Below are 18,683 nucleotides of genomic sequence, written 5' to 3'. Positions count from 1 at the left end.
AGGCACACCTCCCCTCTCTGGTGCCTGGTTCCTTTTTTCTAATTGCATTAAAAGCTTTGGTGAAATGTATTGAAAAAGTCATGAATTTCAAAATTAGAAATGGTCCCTGTGAATATAAACTCAGCCTGGTTATGTGCATCTAAACGTTTTGGGTTTTTTTCACAGTGTAACTGGCTGCCATATAGACAGACAGACATCTGTCATAACTGGTGATATATAATCAGAACCACTGTACTTCCTTTCTTTCTGAAAACTAAGTTACCAATCTTTCAGAAGTCACACAACTTAGCTGGAGCCCTATTTTAGAGAAAGACACAAAAATAATAAATTCTGGATCAATCACTAATCAAATCCAGCATTTCTTCCCATTTCTTTCCTTCCAGCATAAAATGCAAAGTCTATCTTCTCTTTTTACCACGTGACAATTACTAAACTTACAAAGCTAGACAAAGGAAAGCCTTGAGAGTTATCTTTAGTTCTCTGCTTTTCTCTTTTTTCTGAATTTTGACTTGTATGATTTTGTCTGTATCTGCAAACTCTTTTGTGTATGCTGAATTATTACAAAGAGCATAAGCTCAAACCAGTTTTTCTTTAAATCACCCTAGCAATTTAAGTAATTAGCACAAAATTGCAGTAAAAGAAGTAAAGGTGCAAAGATGAGAAAAACAAAGTTTTGTTCCCATTTCTGATGTCCCTGATCTGAATGAAAAGACAGTCACACCCTTGATGTATTCTCCCCACAGAGAATCACGGGGAGTGATCGTACATGATTATGAGTAGTGAGACAGACTGAGTGGTCATTTACCATGTGCTATAGTGATGGTGTGAGGTTTCATTAATGTTTAATACAAAGATGACAATTTCAATTTGCTTTTATAATTTACAAAAATTATTACTTTTAAAAAAAATTCATTCTGGAATAAAAATCAGTATTCCAGTCTAAAGATTTTGAAACAGAATGTTCGGATATTTTTAGAATGGAACATTTCAATTTCTCATTGACATGTTCTCATTACAACAAAACAGCACCTTCGGAGGGAAGAATCTGCTGTCAGAAAACTACCGACCAGCCTTCTTTCAGCTCTGCTGCTGAGAGCTCTGCAAAGCTCCCAGCTTCTCCTACTGCTGGAATCACGCTGGCGCACTCTGTGCGTTAGCCACCACAGTGGCTAACGAGTACTCTCCTCCTTGGCCAGCAGATGGCACATTTTTTGCCACAGGGGTTTATGATCACCAAATTATGTCAGTTTTGTGATTGCCAGGAAAGGCTTAGTAGGCTTAACACTCAGCGTTTCGTTTGGGTGAGTAACAATGTAGATAAGAACATCCCATCTGTGCCATCTGTTTTAAATATTAAGCTCTAGGAACAGAGCTCCGAAGTTTGCCAGTTACTTATTATGAGCAAGGTGTATAAATAATGCTCTAAGTGTAATTTCATGAACATAAAAAATAAAGGCTACTCCTGCACCAGAAACATTGCATTCTTAGTGATGCAGATAGTGCAGGAACTACGACTCTGGGGTATGAAAACATTTCTGAATTAAAGTTCTGTTGATGATACTCCTGACATCCAGAGCTGCATGATGGCCATTCTGCAGCTGTCTGAATTTAATGTGCTCTCTCTCTTGTTCATTCCACCTGTGACTGTGGGACAAAATATGTATTTTAACTGACCATGAAAATTCCTCAGCTTTACTATGGATGGCCTATTGGATTTTTGCCACAATTCAGACATGACCTTTCAATCACACTCAGCAGTTCCAATCATCCTCCTGTGCTATGTTGACACAGTGTAAGCCATGGGAGAGAGCTGTGCAAACACCTGACATCAGAACATGGGGAGCGTGAACAATGAACACTGGCATTTGATAAGATGTAAGAACCCATTTCCTTCCTTGTTTTCTCAGGTCTCTCAGCCAGCAAGATAATTGCTCCCAATTTAGGAATATCAGCTCTGAGGACAAGAGGCTACAGAATTAGAAATGACATCATTGTGTGGCCATTGTCATGTAGACAGAGCTGTACCAAATCCAAACTACAAACTCCTCAAATATTCTTAAAAAATAATAATGGGGGTAGATATTTTCAATTCTATAACCAGCTACTCACACACAACTCCTAATGCTGCTGTGTTTACAACACTACATTAGTATAATTCAGCTTCCACAGTTTTAATTAAGCTTTAAGTGAAGTTCATTTGGTAAAATGTAATTAATAATAAACTGTTTCTACTGCATTCTAAAAGAAGAGGGAGGCTGCTTCAAGAAGGAAAGAGGGAAGGTTTTCCTAATTGGGTAAGGCATCTTTCTGCAATACTGGTAGTACTGCTGTTCCTGCACTGGTTTCAATCTGCTACTCAGTGAAGACTCAACCATAAGCTCCAAAGAAGTAACTCCTACTAATATGGAGTAACGGGGATTTGAAACTTGACAGAGATTCTTTTCTCTTCTGCCATGAAAAGAAAAGTGCTGATCTGTGGGTTGAAGATCAGGCATTAAATTACTTACCTTACTGTTTCAGTTCAAACTGAGCCACAAAGAATCAGAATTCTCTGCAGAATCCAGAGATAGGCCAAAGAATTATATTGGTTTTAAAAGTGAAGAGCAAAAATATATTTATTAGAAACACTGTCTGAACTTGGTGGATGCCTCTCCACTTTCCACTGGATGTACTTATCACAGGAGCCATAACAGACCAGTTGGCTTGAAACAAAAAAATAATAATATGAGTGAAAAACAAGGGAACAAGTCTGACTAGGGCAGAGAATGAACAAGGAAGTACCTGTCACTCGGGGAGGACATATTTTTAACTGCAACTTAGATTACTATAAAAAAAACTCAAACAGTTGGGGTAGAAAAGAATTGAGGATTATTGATTTCAACTTGGGGAACAAAATGCTCATCAACAGAACATCCACAGGAGCTATAACATGTTTAAAGACTTTGATTTACATGCCCCAAACAGTATAGTTTAGTACTTTGAAAATCCACCAGACACATGTGAAGGAATATAGTTTTATTTCTTATTCTAACCCCTAAGCATGTCAGCAGAAGTTAATTCCTTGACATTCAATCCAAAAGAAAAAAAGACTAATGCCATCAAACACCACGTAAAAGTAAATCTACTATAGCTGAATTCTCTTCATTTATACGTGCCAGCTGTTCTAGCAGCTGTATATCAACAAAAAGAGTAGAAATGCTCATAAATTAATAAAAATAAAGGGGTGTAATGGGACTTAGCTCAGGCTTTACAAAAGAAAAAAAAATCAGTTCCAGAAGGAATCTAGAATTCAGACTGATCATTTAAGCAGTCTTGTGACTGCTAAACTAAAATCTCCTGTTTGAATGCAGAGGCCTGATTTTAAATTGTGCTGAGAATTAACCTTAAATTAACCTTAAATAGCATTATGGGTACTCAGCATTTCAAAAATTAGGCCTTAGAGCACTCAGCCAAAATCTATGGTGTAAAAAACTGATATTACTTGGAAGTGGCTGAGATGGACATTGAGCAGTGCAATGCCTCTAAAAGTTAATTATGGGCAGAATTAACCTTCAAAGTAGCTCTTATATTTTACAGTGCTTTGGGAATTGGTGCAGGTCCTGGTATTAACAACAGCAGCACTAGTGGCTTAACAGCTTTCCTTCGTGGCCCAAATACAGAGATCAGAATGTTCTGGGTAATGTTTTGCCATACTTCCTTATTCTCTTGATCATTCCCACAATATAAACCAGGTGCAAGAAGCAAGCAAACCAAGCATAAACTATGAGATCACCTCTTTCTTCAGAGTTCAGTCCAGATGTATGGACAGATTAGTAGATTTACAAACAACTCCTCTGCCCTGTTTAGCTTCCAGTTCAGTTACTTTTCTATTGTAAGACAACCGAGATGCCTCTGGAACTTTGACCCAAGGTGACAGATCTGTCGGTTGTAGCCGACAGTTTGGCACAGGAACAGTGTCAATACAAAGGGTACAATGTGAGTGCACTCCACTCAAAACACATCAGCACTGCTGGAGCTCTGCTCTTTTTCACTGTAATACACATCAGCCACCATCAACCCATCAACTGGAACCAATAAATACTCATACCGTTTGCAAATTTATGAGAATAACCTGTCATTTAGCAACACTGTGCTTCTGCCACCTGTTTTTGCCAATGAAGAACTATTAAATCAATCTTAGACTGCAACACTAACCATCTACTAAATAGCTATTCTAAGGCAACTGAATTTTAGTCTGCATAGGGTCCATCCATTCCTTTTTTAACAGTTACTGTACAGAGAGGTGTTTATTATACACTCATATTTGTTTGAATAATCACCTTACAACACTGAGGAACCCAAACTAGTTTGACCCAGAAGTTCAGTGATCTCTTCTGGAATGTAGCACCCAATGCTCTGTGGAAGTCAGTCCTAAGACAAACTCAGCAGGGCACTTAACAACCGTTTGGAGCAGAAGGTGATTAAACCTCTTGCTGACACTGAACTGAATCACAATCACTTCTATTGCCAGGGGGTGCCTCAGCCATGGATTAAGCTCAAAGGACTCATGCAAACCTTAACAGGATGTTATCAACCCCAAGTGCACTGGGGACAATAGTAAACTAAAAGAATGGTTCTGAAGATTGCAGAACTATCTGCAGCTAATGAGTCTGACAAAACTAGTCTGAATCACAAAATGAGTCTGACCAGTAAAAACAGACTTAAACATCCAATTCCCCATGATACACCTTGGAAAGGGCAACTGATATATTCGTGTTTGATGTACCTTACCCAGTGCCACTCATGGCTGGGAAATGGCATGTATGAGCTAAGCTCTATGATCTCAAAGAATAACAATTTCACAGTGTGAGATGGTAATACTTAAAAAAAAAAAAATAGTGAATCCCTATTTACAGCCTGAACTGCTGAACTACCAGGCTGCTATAGGAAAAAAATTCACTCTGACCCAAATTGCAAACAGACTGCAGGAGAATAGTCAAACACCATTTGATAAATGGTGATAAAGTGCAAAACAAGAAATTGTGAGAAAGGGCTGTTCTATCCAAGCACACTCGATAACACAGCAAACAGATGGTTAAGCAATATCAACACAGGAGTATCAGCAGAGCTAAGACAGCATTATCGCTGCCTCCACAGTTTGTTTGATTCTCTTCAAGGCCCCACAGTTCAAACATGGCAGGTGTGCTGGGTTGCAGTGCAGGGCACGTGGGTTCAGCTGCCTCAGAAAGAGCCAAAAGACTGAGAGAAGGAGCAGGTGAAGGATAGCAAAAATATATAACATGCTAGACAGATGTAGAAAGAGCAGCAGTAGCTTTTGCATGAGTGTTTCACATATAATTCTGCAATGATCTTGAAGAGTCTTAGACTACAAAGCTCACCCCATTAAAGAGATCCCACAGAAAGCATGTCTGATGTCAGTTCTGTAGTCAGTATTCTTGAGTACCTAATATTTATTTTTCATTTATTTATTATACATTTCCACTCAAAAAACATCTACTTAGAAAACAGAAGATGAAAGATCATTGATAAAAGGCAGATAACACATCAATATACCCCAACAATCTTAGCACAAAAAACATAGTTTCACTTGCATTTTGAAAGGTTTCACAGCACTGCACAGCTGAATGCAACAACTGACATATTTTAATATATTCAAACAGAATTCAATCGGCTCAATGTTATGCTGAATTTTTTACCACCACTTTTTCTTCTTATCTCTCTACTGAGTTTTTTCACAGATGTCTTTACCCAGGGTAACAACGTTAATGCCAAAGTAGTATCAAAAAGCAGCTACCTTGAAGCAGCAGTGAGTATTTTCTAAACGAAAAAGTCACTCTTCTTCTCCCTCCTTTCATTGCAGTATTTCCTCCTGAAAGCACGGGAGTGTGCTTGCTTGCTCATCACTCCTGCTACCCTAAACAACTGAGAGAGCTTTGTTCTTCTGCACCAGCAGTTCTGCTCATGAACACTGACACTGAATTTCCTTTTTTAGACAGCAAGGACGCAGACTTTCTTCCTCTTCTCCCCCCCCCTCTGCCTCGCCTCCCCTCCCCCTCCTACAGTCTTTGCTGTGCCCTCATCTTACCTTCAACAGCACAAGAAATCCATGCTGCAGTTTTTTCCCTCGTTAGCAGCTCTATGGTAACAGCAGCTCTGAGGCAGCAGTCCTTCACAGTTCTCACTTCTCGCTGTTTCCTTCTGCATAAAGACACACAGTCTGTTTGCCCAGGAAATTAGCAAAGACAGTTCTGATGGGATGGAAATTAACAAACACAATTCCAAAATTATTTCAGAAGAAGTGTGCTCCCTGGGGTACAAAGTTGTATTCCCAGAAGAACTGAATATTAACAATGCAAATGAAGAACAATAAAGGAAATCAGAGAACTCTTTTTGTGTAATTAACTGTAAAATCATCTTTGTGATAACTACGCTTTCTTGAACACAAATGTGAAAAAAGAGAACTCTGAGCTTAAGATACACTGCAAAGAATATTCACATCCAAATGATGTCACATCCAAATGATGTCCTGAAACTAAAAGTATTTGCCATTGTTTGACCGAGTCTTTCTTTATTCGTTATTAACACATAATTAAATCAGTGGTTTGTTTGTTAAACTCCTACTAAAATAAAAGCAGTAATGGCATACAAGGATTCATAGTCTTGTAACCCATGGAAAAGTACATATCAGAATACATTTAGAAATGGTAACACAAGCTACAGAGGGCAAAAAGCAAGCAAAGAAAAAATATCAGTAATTGGGTGGTTACTGAGTACTATAGTATCTGCCCGCTTAGAAATTAGGATTTTCTTGACTTTGCTACTTTTAAATTAATCAGAAGAATGAGCTACAAATAAATGTTGAATATGACAGCAAATAAACAGCTCCTTAAGGCTCAAAAAGAATTATTATCAGAAACTCTTTAATTAAACTAAAGTACCTAGGACAAGATAAAAGAACTTTGAATAGAGGCACATACATCTTATTTATTTATTTATTGCAAAAAAACTGTCAGTAAATTATAATCTAACCATTTTCATTATATGCCTGAACTAAATGAATCAATATATTCCTGCAATTCAGCATGAACTTGCATTTCTGCCTCCTGCTGTGTAAAGAACAAAGGTTTCTGGCCACTGCCAACTGCTGTGACATGATGTGTTAAAGTGCATGTCCTGGAGTGGCACGAGCAATGCCACAGTTCTTCTTATCTAAAGTAAAAGGATCACCTGCATCTTGTCCTGTCCATGCATTAGTCCATGTCCACGCTGGCTTGTGTTGATGGATCCCAGGAAAACACAGGCAGCTGTTCCTGGGCACAACCTGAGAAGAAAAGAATGAATTCTCTACTATCCAGCACCTCAAATGTTCATTTTTGCCTCATCTGGCAGTATTCAGTCAGCATAGAAAACAACATAGAATAGCATTCTGGGATGGGTTAAAGCACAAACAACTGGGGCTAAGGACTGGCCTACAGAGGCTTCACAGCACGAAATAGAAGCCCCAAACAACAGAGCAGGACAGTTACAATTAGCAGCTCACTTGGCACTTCAGCTTCATGAGCACACATTTCAAACCCAGCCATGACAAGAGCATGAATCCGTAACACTGCTAAAGAGAAAAGCCTTGGAATAGTTATATTTTTCATCCCCAAAAGATCTCAGAAAGATTGAGAAAACAAACGAACAAAATTATTACAAAAGTCATAATGTTTATCTTGATTAAGTTTGTAAACTTTTCCCCACCCGGAGGTCACTGCTTTGCAGGCTGAAGCACAGCACACAAACCCATCAGTCCCAGCCTTAAACAGTTTACAGTCTAAGAGATTCTTCAAAGAAAGACAATAATTTCCATTGTACAAATAGATGAAAGAAGGGCACAAAGCTGAAACTAATTATCTATACTTTCACATTAAACCAGTATCAGTAACAGAAACTGATTCTGAGCTATAGTTACCTGCAGAAATTAATAGTCTCAATTTTCTTATGAAAAGTAAATCTCAGTAGGAAACTTTCAATTTGTAGAAATTAAGATTTACCTTGAGGCAATACTTTTGACTACACAGCTCAGTTTATTAATGACAAAGTATTTAACTTTATTTTTACCTGTTGCATACTGTAACAAAATATAAACTGTAAAACACTGTTTTGAAATTTAAAACAGTCTGATAGAGAAGGAGCAAGAGGATTTATTAACAGACGAGGCTGGATATGGACACAGAAAGAGCTTCTGTTAAAGAACAATGAAGTAATTTGTGTGATATCTCACTCTTGCTGCTTAGGGATGTGCACGTTTCAAATATCCTGACAATAAAGGCCTGTAAGACACTCACAGCTAAGTTCTCTGTGCAACACTGTATCAGTTGATAAATCCCTGCCATTTGTTGTCACCAGTCTGAGATGGGCCCTCATAACTCACAGCTCTGCACAGCACAGTGTGTTTGTCCTGATGTCCAGAAGTGTCATTTGGGTAGGGAAGGACAGAGTGGCTGGCTCTCATCAGTCAGGACACAGAGCATCTATCAAGGTTCACGGATCTACAACATACATAAGAGATTACTGCTTTTTGACCACAAACTGGTCCTGTGAATTTACCCCTGTAAAAATCAAAGTCCTGCTTGGCCTTTTTGGTGTTTTCATCTTGGGTTTGGTGCACGTGCATTACTTCCTCCTACTAAGGACATAACACAACTTTTTTATCAATGAGGAAAGGTACTCAGATTAAATAGAGAGTACAGGTCTGCCTGTAGTGGCTATTCCAAAAATTAAACAACTGAAATCATCAATTAAAAACCTCAAGCAATGTCAGTGGATTCCAAATTTGAATAATCATGAGAATAAACAATGTGCACAGATGGTTAACCAATAGCAAAAGGAAAAATGTTTTCTTCAAAATAATGCACAGGCTCATACCTTTCTCTCAGAATTGGAAAAAAATATTCTTTGCAGACTGCCTCACAGAAATATGTGACATGCACTATTTCATGGTAGTGCAGAAGACTTCCAGTAGACTTAAAAATAAATGTAACCACTACTGTGTCAGGATGTTATCAGCAGCTGCCACCTGGTTCATCTCTCAGCTTTTCTTTACTTTTGCAATAGAAAGAACAAACTCTATCCTGAAAGTACCTGTAACTTCTACCAAAGATTCTAGGCCTCCTACCATTACTGACCCCCATGTTTGAATCACTTGCCCACAGTATCCTCTGAGGCAAATACCATCACCCCACTTTGCAGAGGAGAAAACTCAAGAGCAAAAAGAGCTCTCATTACAAGAAGAGTCAATGGCAAGTCTCTAATAAATGTAATCTGTTCAATTTTAGTGTTAAAATTACATGTCTGTGGTCACACTGGGAGTCCTTAACACAACAAAGAACAGAGCTAAGGCGACTTCAAGTCCTGGACCCGACTACAAGCCTTGAAAACTACAACAAAGGATCTAATTGCTCAATCAAGGAGAATATTCAAGACCTAAAACTGTAATTATTGAGTTTTATAGCATGCAGAGGACTGAATGACTACAAAAATCATAGAAAGAAAAGTGTGTTTCTGCTTCAAGTATTTCGGTTAAGATTTTATTGTGCCAACATTTTTCTTATTACCAGAATCGTTACTAAAATTACAAGACCACCACAAGTGATCCCATATGATAGTTTTCTTACTTTATACTCCTTTAAAGAATTAACAGCAATTTACATGCTTCCTCTAAGAAATTAAATACTGATTTTCTAAAATTAACCCTAGCTTTTTATTAGAAGCCCAGTGTAATGCTAACTAAAGTAAAAGGGAAGTTTTTCACAAATTCAAAGGCCATTGAATGAAACTATATATACCTACTATAAAAATAAGTAGTATTTCACTTCCCTTAGTTCTTAAGATTTTTTTACCCTCTGAGACAGAGCTGAGAATCCTGGGTTCCTCTGAAAGCCCAGAACACTTCCTTTCAGCAGCAGTTTACTAAAACTTTCCCACTGCATAAACCAGAGAACTCCATTATTTCAGAATAAGAAATACATAACGGATAACTTCAAACCTCTGAATGCAGGAAGGTCACTGCAAGTCTGAATTTAAGCTCCAAACTCTAAGAGGAGATGAATTAATGGATGAATAACCGGAAATATTAAATTCACACAACTTTGCTCTTTCTTTTTAAAAAAATTAGTCTTAAACAGTTTAACAGATTAATATCATCAAGGAAAAAATCTAACTGGGAATGGGAGAACTTAGGCTAAGAAACAAAACTAGGCAAAACTGAAGCAGGAACACTCCTTGGAGACTTGTGCTCCAAGCAACTAGGAAGGACAAGCCACAAACCACCGTGCATACATTTCAGACAAGTGAGTCAGCTGGCCAGCAAAAGGTCCTGTCCACCCCACATCCTCTACACAAGCCTGAATATCATGAACAGACTGAGCATGTGAGACAATTAAATCAACTAAAGCAGCTTAAATCCCACTGTCTGTCTATAGTGCTTGGCACCTAAGTAATTTAAGCATATTTGAAAACGTTCCTTATTGACCTACTGCACAACTATTCAGTGAGACAGAACTTGGACTGGGAGAGGAAGTTCTGTGTCTGAATGTACTTTTAATTCACTCAACGGGGACATCATTGAGATTTCACAACACAAATTTGACTACAGTTCGAAAGCATACCAGTATCGGTCAAAGCGTAACAAAGTTGTAAATTAATTTTAAAAAAGGATGACAAAGCAAATGTAGCAGCCCAACATACTAAAGTCACCATAATGTGGATTTCAGATTACATGAGAGACTACAGAACACAAAGCCAGCGTTCTCAGTTCATTAAAAACATTGCATCTTATAAAATCCTATTGTTTAGTTTGTTTAAATTGTAATTTCAGTGGAATGACAAAAAATGCATAAGTTAGCATTAATGAAACCCTGACTACTTTTAAATAACAAGCATGGGACTCCTGGAATTTGGACTTTCTTTCTCCCCTGGAGGTTTTCCAGAATCTTTCCTATCCACTCCTACATCTGAGGAAGAGCGCTTTTGTTTAGGCAGGATCCTTTGGGACTGATGAACTGAAAAACATGACTTCTTGCTAACAACACCCTAACAAATCATCTTGATCCTTGACACGACCTACTGTGAGCGAGCTCTGTCTGTTTACCATTACTTTCTTTGCCCTGCTAGTCACGACAATCAAATAACACACAGTCCCCACTCTCGCACCAGACTTGCAAATGCAGGAGAGGAACTCAGGGATCTTCCAGGTTTCCTGTGAAGTACGCGACAGTTTCACAGCAAATTCAAATCATGCTATGAAATTTCTAAAAGGAGATTTCTGAGATTTCCTAATGCAAACTGCACCACAGCCTTTGCCAGAATATTGGTGAGCAGGGATTACTCAACTGGAGCTCAGTTTCAGGAGGTGTCAGCTCCTACTGCTTTCTTTAGATACATCATTCCTTACTTCAATCTGCATGAGTAATGACTGGAAACCCAGCTGCTAAACCAGCTAGTCCATCTGTTACCCCCTGTTAATAAATGTATAATTATGTTCACTCTCACTAAAGAGCTCATGATTCACTGGGATTGTCTTTTTGGGAAACATCTCCTGAAGTGTATTAGGTGCACATACGTATGTGGCCGTGGATCCTATCTTTAGTACACAGACATATTATTTAGTGTCTTCTTGGTATCTCTTCTGCTTGACGAAAACATGAACCTGATCCTCGAGGAGCAAGTTTTCAGTTGAGGCTGCTCTAGAAAGCTTAATCACATCTAAAGCCAGGGGACCATAAGAAATCCCAGTGTAATTCCAAGATTTTTGTCAGTGACAAAATCTGACCTTTCAGTACCTCCTCACTATGATGCTTCTTGTTCAAAACACAAATAATTCCAGGTAGAGTATGGCTGACACTGGCCTAAAAATACACAAGTTAGATATGAAATCACATGACATGGCTGCTTGCCCTACTGTAACCAAAGAGACATTTCTCAAACAATGTACAAAGGTTTTAAAGGGTGTAAAATGTCGAAATTTTTTCCTCTAGTACAGTTAGGGGTCACTGCTAGGATAACAATCCTGGATTTCTGCTATCTTGTTTCACAAAAAGAAAGGACTGATTCTGCATTTCCAACAATTTGCTTATCCAAAGTTAATGAAACAAAATTTCTTTCCTCTTTTCATTTGGTGAAACAAGTCAATGATTTCCACTGCAGGAAACATTGGGTTCTGTTCCTCATAGGCCTCAGTGTGAAACATCCATATGAATAAATCTCTTTTACGTGGGAACCGATGATTTGGTTCTTAAATCATAATTTCATTGTTCCAGTCATACAACACTCAAAGCAAAAAGAGAGGATCTGCCAAGGGGCCACCAGATCAAGGACTGTCACTGCATTAAAACAACCATGAACCAGAGCAAATAATGAGGCCAAATAATTTGATTCATCAAACTCTGCCATGACCACGTGACAGGAGATGCCAATAAACTCAACAGGCTTTTCTTTACACTCAAGCATCAGGTAAATCAGAGATGAACAAAATCTTCAGAGACACAGAAGTCTCAAGTTCCTCTACAAAGGTCGGTGGTCAAGAGCTGGGGGGGGCAGGCAGCACTCCTTGGCTACGTAGGTGCCTAATTCCAAGAAATCTTGGCATCTGACTGAGAGACTTTCCATTATTTTAGACAGTAGATAACAATATAAATTTATAAAATTGTCCCTTGATTGAAGTTAGCAGTCAAAAAAACATTTTCTGAGTTGATTTTTTTTTTAACAGGATGAAGTTTGGTCAAGCAGAATAAAACAAGACTTCCAAGAAGCTAGAGCGAGGGAACAGTTTCTCCTTAAAGAAAGCCAGGAAAGCCTTGTCAGTTAAAAACTGTTGTCAAAACTGAATTCTCAAAGTGATCTGATAAATGGATAATCTGAAATTACACAAATTTCTTTATAGGAAAAGATAAACATACTTGTTTCTGAGATACCATTTCAAGTCTGTGAAGAATGATCTTACCTTCCTGAAATTCCCTCAGGTCCCAAAATCTTTTCCACTCAGGTTTGCAAATACTTTAAGACTTAAATGCAATACTTAAATAAAAAATATATATATTCAACAGCTTTCTTAATAAATATTCAAGATCCCTAACAAATATTCAGCAGTTTTATTTCTCCATTTAGACTCAAAGTCATCTTAGTGGGAAATCTAACCACGCCAGCCATGCATTCATGTTCTTTCTTCAGTCCATCCTGTTTCTTTTACAACCAGAGGTTTATGAGTCCACATAAACTGTCATCATTTATTTAAAAAGCCTCTGGCTATTGTTGAATAGCTGTCTGAACTGCAAACACAAGATATTCTCAATATTTTCTACCCAGCATGGGTGAAACAAAACTTGAGACCGTTAGAGTGGGTCACAAGTGGAGTTGCATTTATATAATTTTGCTGGGATATCGGTAAATGCTGCATTATTTCTACAGATAATATTGCTCTAGCAGATGTTACCATAGGAAGATTAAATGTATATATAGTCTTTGCAAGATTCCCTTTATGGATATTCTAGATGGTTCTACACAATTTACAATATTCTAGACAAGTAAAGGGTCGAGAATTTCAAGCACTGCCTTCATTTGTTCATATATAATCACTATGGAAACAGGTTTGAGAAGTGACACATATAAGCCCATTAAAGTTGGCAAAAAATTATTACTTACAATTTACATTATTTGCCCACGTATTAAATACTGATGAAGATTATTGTGAAACCTGAGAAGAGCATTATAACGATCAATATTCTTTTCTCCCACAGTATGAAAGCATTGGGCACGATCATTGAATCGGTTTGCACAGTAACATTTCGTTTACTGCTTTAAATTGAACTGCACTAACCTTTAAATCAGTCTTGACAGGCTTTTTTTGTGAACGTCGCTGTACTGCGACCTGCAGTGTATCACAGCACTGCGCTTTCGGCAGCGCCCCAAGGACCACCCAGCCCGCCTCCTAGAAATACTCCCCAGTACTCCTTCATCCCTTCCAGGAACGATGCACCCTTAGCGCCCCGGGACAAGCCTGCACGATTCGGCCCCGGGCCCGCGGGCCTGCACCGCCGGCTCCGAGCGGGGCGGGGGTGAGGGGAGCCCTCAGAGGCGCCTCCATCTTCCCCCCATCACCTCCCGGCCCCTCCGTGCGCTCCCAGCACTGGCCCCTCACGACAAATCCGGCCCCGGCCGCAGGAGCGCGGGGGGGAGCGCCAGGGTTGTGTTTCGCCTGTCAGGGAGGAGGGGGCGGCGGGAGCCATTTCTGTGAGTGGGGCGAACCCGCGCCCCTGGAGCGCGGCCGCCTCCCCCCGTCCTAGGACGTTGCTCTTTTCACTCCTCTGTCATCCCCTTACTCTGGGGCTTTAAAAAGAAACAGACACGGCGGGGAAAATATAGCCATGAAAAGGCGCCGCTGTGCCGGCCCAGCCGCTGCCGCAGGGCCGGCCGCTGCCCCTCACCCGGCCAGGCCCGGCCACCATTTCCCCTTCCCGCCCCGCGCTGCAGCAGGGCCGGGCCGGGAAACCCCGTACACGCGGTGAGGGGGGCAGGGAGGGAGGAAGGAGTGAGGCGTCGTCACGCACTCAATGGTGCAATATCCTTCCGCGCTCCGAGAGAAAAAGAAGTCCCATTCTCGCCGTGACCTATTGGCCCCGAGCGGCTCAGGCACGACTTTCGGAGTAACCCAAACGGTCGCATGACGGGAATACCTTGGGAAAGGGGGCTCATTCCGGGGGGATTCGTGCTTTTTCGCCAGTGGCATGCGGTGTATATCCATGCGCAGAGCGGAGCGCAACGAGTCCGGCGGCGGGGCGGGTATATAAGGCGGGCGCCGGGGAGCGCTTGCCTTTTCAGTTGAGGACAGAGCTGGTGATCGGAACATGTCAGGGGGCTCCGCGGATTATAGCAGGTATGGCGGGGGGGCCCAGGCCCTTTCCTCCTTCAGGGGCTCCGTGGGTCGTGCGGAGGCGGCCGGGTAGAGGCGAAGGGGGGGTGGATGTGGGCGCTGGGGCGCGCTGAGGGGAGGCCGGCGCTGCGGTCACTCAGCCCTGCGCCGCGGCCCCTCCCGTTCTAGACGTTTCTGTCCCGGCGCTTCCCTTGCTCGCGACTCAGCGGCGGGTTAGCTCTATTTCTCCAGGCTCGCTTTTCCTTACTGTTTTTTTTTTTAGCCATCCCCTTGCGCCTGAATACAGATTTTTTTTTTTTAAATTTAAACCGTAGACAACTGAATCGAGGCTGAAATGTTTTAACGCCTCCACGAGGATTATTTTCGTTTGACATTCTGCTCCTCCCCCCGCGCCGATGGTTCGCCCCAGGTTGTGGGGCCGCGCTGGGGGCACGATCATTGTGTTTTGGGGGGGCCCCCCCGGGCCATCGCCCGGCGCCGTCCGCCCGCAGCGCCCGGTTTGCGCAATCCCAGGGGTGGAGCTCTCGCGAGAGTTCCCCGGCGGGGCGGGGCGGGGGGATCCGCAGCGGCGCCGGGAGCGCGCCCGCCCCTTCACCCCCCCTTCTTCCGCGGGAGCGCGCGCCCATTCCCCGCCGCGTCGGGACCCGGCCCCGGGAGCCGGGAACGCCCGAGCCGGGGTAGGGGGAGGGGGGTAGGAGTTTGCCCGTTGGCAAAATCCCAGAGCACCTGCTGGAATGATCCGTCACGGGTCCCGCGGCGCTGGCAGCCGAGGTGCCGGCGCGCTCCCGGGTGCTGGTTGTTCTGTACTAACAGCGTGTTCTGTTCATTGGCAGAGACCATGGCGGCCCAGAGGGAATGGAGCCCGATGGTGTCATCGAGGTGAGCACCTGTGAACCGACCTGAGAATTTAGTCGCTGGTGAAGATGGGTATTGTGTTTAATATTTTCCTTTTTTTTTTTTTTTTCCATTACAGAGCAATTGGAATGAAATTGTTGACAATTTTGATGATATGAATTTAAAAGAATCCCTTCTAAGGGGCATTTATGCTTATGGTTTCGAGAAGCCTTCAGCTATTCAGCAGAGAGCTATCATTCCATGCATTAAAGGTATGTAGGCAATTCGTTGATTATCAACATGGAATAATTAGAAAAGCATTGTAAAATGCATACATTGCTTTATTAGTGTGCAGTGATACTTATCTTCAATCTTAAAAAGTGATATGATGGTACACCATCTTTCGGGACTGACCTGAAATGGAGAGAACTTTATAGTACTGATCACTTGATTCAAAGGGAATTAAATAAAACTAAAAACCATGAATGACCTCTGGGAGCAGTAAATGTGTATCCTACTTTTTTTAGGGTATGATGTGATTGCTCAAGCTCAGTCAGGTACTGGCAAGACAGCCACATTTGCTATTTCCATCCTGCAGCAGTTGGAGATTGATCTCAAGGAGTCCCAGGCACTAGTACTGGCCCCTACCAGAGAACTGGCTCAACAGGTATCAATAGTGTAGTTTAAAAAAAATAAATGCTTGTGTGTTGCATAGGTTTCAGGTTTCACAACTGTGAGACAACAAATAGACTTCTCAAGGGGCTGTAATTAATATCCATTCAGAACCCCTTTTGTGTGAAGTAATGGGGGATACAAGCTGGCTTCTGTCCCACAGGTTCTCTGCCTGCTTGAAAAGCTGAGTTGATGCCCATGGAGGGTGTGCTGGGGCAAAGGTACAGAAGCCACCTTCTGTGCTGGATGTGGTTAAGGTGTGGCAGCATCTCTAGCAGAAAACCAGCTTGAAAGCACAGTGTTCTGAGTGGAAACAAAATTTACTGGTTTTGGAAGCTATTTGAACCTGAGTGCAGTTGTGCAACATGAAAACTGCAGTGCACATGTGGTCACTTAGATTTTTTTATTTTTTTATGTCTTTGTTTTCTTGACAATGTAATTGCATGTCTGCTTAACCTTCAAGGCTTGGTATTTTGTAAAGCTAAGTGAATGTCTCTTCACAAAACTTATAGAATACTAAATTTTTAGGGTGAGGGTATTTGTAATGTGGGGTCTTGAAATGTTAAACCCAACTTGAAATAGAAAACCTCATTTTCAAGTAGAATATACTAAAATGCCAGTGCTGTAGTGACAGTTCTTCAAGGTAAAGCTAAACATAACTAAATCAGACAGAAAAGAGTCTAAAAATTTGGTGGAACAAGAGCCTCTGATCAGAAGGTTAAGCCTTTGTTCTATTCTGAAGCCATTGGTGAGGTGGGAGTTGTTTTGAAGCCTGTGGTGCACTTGCAAACAGCTCACAGAATAGTACAAGTGCTTAATGCAGGCCTGAGCAGCTGAGAGCTTGGGCTCACTTTGGGAGGCCCTGCCTTCAGCTTAGTAATTGATTCATGGTAGTCACTCTTCCAGCAAGTTCAAGTAGTAAGGACAAAAATGTAACTTAAAGTGCCTCTCTGACTTAAGGTTAATGGTAAATAATGTGCAGTTAGGCAAAGTCACTTTAACAACAGTCTCTTCTAAGAGCTGTGTAGTCTTTGTTTGCTGTCCTGGTTTCCAAAGTCCATAAATGCCAGTGATGATGGGCCTTAAACTTTATTGTACCAGGAACTACTAATGGAAGGTTCTATTTTAGATTCAGAAGGTAATCCTGGCCCTTGGAGACTACATGGGAGCAACATGCCATGCTTGTATTGGTGGCACAAATGTGCGCAATGAAATGCAGAAACTTCAGGCTGAGGCTCCACATATCGTGGTCGGAACTCCAGGGCGTGTGTTTGACATGTTAAACAGGCGCTACCTTTGTAAGTATGAACTCAGTCGTGCTCTTAAATAAAGTCCCAGCATAAATCTCATACCCAGTAAGAGCTTTTGCTGGAAAGGGTAGTACTAAAGGAGAATGGTATTCAGAAAGGACTTGGTGTGTTTCTGAAACCTCATGAGATGCTACTTTGTTTTTTTCCAATAGCGCCTAAATGGATCAAAATGTTTGTTCTGGATGAAGCTGATGAAATGTTGAGCCGTGGATTTAAGGATCAAATTTATGAGATCTTTCAAAAACTTAGCACAAACATCCAGGTAAAAAGCTTTTACATGGTTAAATTGATGGATGCAGATTTGATTACAGTGTGGCTGAGAACTGAATTGTAGACATTGGTGTCCTGGGTATGTGCTAACACAGAGTAATGTGTTCCAGGTTGTGCTGCTGTCAGCTACGATGCCAATGGATGTGTTGGAAGTGACCAAAAAGTTCATGAGAGATCCCATCCGTATCTTAGTAAAGAAGGAAGAACTGACTCTGGAGGGTATCAAGCAGTTCTACATTAATGTTGAGAGAGAGGTTGGTATCAGTTGTACTTGCTCTGACAGGACAGCTTAATCTCTTACCTTCTTGTTAAAGCACTGTACTAAAATTGCAGGAATCAAGGCTGAGCTTTGGTTTCTGCAATAATGCTAGTAGAGTACATGCAAGAAGAAGAAAAATTCAGCACTGGATCGAAAAGACTAGGGTGGACCTCTTTCTTAATGTCCAATGTCCTGTGTCTTAAGATTTGGTGCAACAGTTGATGCAAAAATATGGCTTAGTCTCTTTGTTCCAACTTTCCAGATCATCCTAAATATACTGTGTGTGAGAGGATGCTTCATTAGTTGTTGTATTGGACTTTTATTCCTTGTTTGGGGCTCTTATGTATGAGCTGTCCATGGCATGATGCATTTCCTTATCTTCCCTGTTTCTTTTCAGGAATGGAAGCTGGATACTCTCTGTGATCTG

At 41.2% G+C, this 18,683-nt stretch overlaps 1 protein-coding gene and 1 long non-coding RNA gene across 2 annotated transcripts in view; one reads left to right on the top strand and one right to left on the bottom strand.

Moving 5' to 3' along the window:
• Positions 1-1,030: 1,030 nt before the first annotated feature.
• On the bottom strand, positions 1,031-14,902 carry LOC108495152. The gene is made up of 4 exons (XR_001874012.1): positions 14,715-14,902; positions 7,228-7,321; positions 6,086-6,198; positions 1,031-2,702 (listed from the first exon to the last, which is right to left on the bottom strand). It is a non-coding gene; the product is annotated as an uncharacterized LOC108495152 (long non-coding RNA).
• EIF4A2 (eukaryotic translation initiation factor 4A2) overlaps positions 14,552-18,683 on the top strand; it is a 7,429-nt gene continuing 3,297 nt past the window's right edge. Inside the window, exons 1-8 of the mRNA XM_017810478.1 lie at positions 14,552-14,914; positions 15,745-15,790; positions 15,885-16,017; positions 16,273-16,412; positions 17,547-17,715; positions 17,880-17,989; positions 18,108-18,251; positions 18,654-18,683. Of these exons, the coding sequence (XP_017665967.1) occupies positions 14,886-14,914; positions 15,745-15,790; positions 15,885-16,017; positions 16,273-16,412; positions 17,547-17,715; positions 17,880-17,989; positions 18,108-18,251; positions 18,654-18,683 (801 nt within the window). The 5' untranslated portion in view covers positions 14,552-14,885. The remainder of the gene's footprint in view (positions 14,915-15,744; positions 15,791-15,884; positions 16,018-16,272; positions 16,413-17,546; positions 17,716-17,879; positions 17,990-18,107; positions 18,252-18,653) is intronic.

The sequence above is a fragment of the Lepidothrix coronata genome, unplaced genomic scaffold, assembly GCF_001604755.1.
Source record: "Lepidothrix coronata isolate B3197 unplaced genomic scaffold, Lepidothrix_coronata-1.0 Scaffold29, whole genome shotgun sequence".
NCBI lineage: Eukaryota > Metazoa > Chordata > Aves > Passeriformes > Pipridae > Lepidothrix > Lepidothrix coronata.
Note: the sequence above shows the minus strand (reverse complement) of the source record. Positions and strands in the feature narration are given on the sequence as shown.